The sequence below is a fragment of the Sander vitreus genome, chromosome 12 (assembly GCF_031162955.1).
Source record: "Sander vitreus isolate 19-12246 chromosome 12, sanVit1, whole genome shotgun sequence".
Taxonomy (NCBI): domain Eukaryota; kingdom Metazoa; phylum Chordata; class Actinopteri; order Perciformes; family Percidae; genus Sander; species Sander vitreus.
In genome coordinates, this window is record NC_135866.1 from 31,208,194 (window position 1) to 31,209,246 (window position 1,053).

Sequence of the window (1,053 nt, forward strand, 5' to 3'; positions counted from 1 at the left end):
TTACCAAATAATCAAATACAACAGAGGCTGCTATATATATATATATATATATATATATATATATATATATATATATATATATATATATATATGTATATATATATATATATATATGCCAAGAACAATGTCACTGCTCGATGTGAGTCCAGTGCAGATGTGAGTTGCGCATGCTCAGATTTAAACGGTTTGATTGCTAACGTTAGCTCCGTTCAAGTGACAAACCCAAATAATCAAAACTGGGCTTTTTTTCCGAAATTTTTGCAGCTTTTAGCAGCAGTTTTGCTTGCTTTTTGTTGCTTATTTTGGAGTTTTTCACACAAATATTTTCTGATTTTTTTGGTGTCATTTTTGTCGCCTTTTATGATTATTTTTTCTTTGAAGTTTTTGTTGCCATTAACAAGCTTTTTTTGGTCCATTTTTTTAAAGGTTTTTGTGGCATTTGTTGAGGGTTTTTTTCTTGACATTTTTGCCGCTTTTCTTTAATATTTCTGTTGCTTGTTTAGGAGTTTTTGTTGAGGTTTTTTGGACTATTTATTTTGATGTTTTTGTCCCCTTTTAGAAGGTCTTACCCTTTGATAATAAAGCCAATGAGTGACAATAGTTAAAAGCAACTAGTGCTGGAAAAAATGTCCACGGAGCTCATGTTGAGTATTGTTATCTGTGCGATAGTTGGCTTTTAAAACTCCGGCAGCAGAAGATCTAAGAGGCTGTTGGGGACTATAAAAGGACTATTAACCATACTCAGATTTACTCTGATTACTCAGTACTCTGACATTTTGTCGAGGACTTACAGGTTTCCCGTAGGAGTCGTGCACCGGGGAGATGATTCCTCCGATCACGATGAAGCGACCCGTTTTGTGCAGATATTCTCGGGCTTTTTCTGCAGAACACAAACAGACTGTTGAGCACATGTCAAAACAACAACAACAATGACACATTTAAAAGACTTTAAATACAACTAGGACATGCATGGGGGGGGGGGAGGTTAGGAAAGAGAAACATAGCATTAACATTGCATCAGAAATAACATAACATGGAGGTAACACAGAGTTT

At 35.0% G+C, this 1,053-nt stretch overlaps 1 protein-coding gene across 1 annotated transcript in view; it reads right to left on the bottom strand.

Moving 5' to 3' along the window:
- The window catches only part of LOC144527217 (nicotinamide/nicotinic acid mononucleotide adenylyltransferase 2-like), a 13,170-nt gene extending 12,247 nt beyond the window's left edge, over positions 1 to 923 (bottom strand). The window contains exon 1 of the mRNA XM_078265177.1: positions 792 to 923. Coding sequence (XP_078121303.1) covers positions 792 to 911 — 120 coding nt within the window. The 5' untranslated portion in view covers positions 912 to 923. The remainder of the gene's footprint in view (positions 1 to 791) is intronic.
- Between the last annotated feature and the right edge of the window lie 130 nt (positions 924 to 1,053).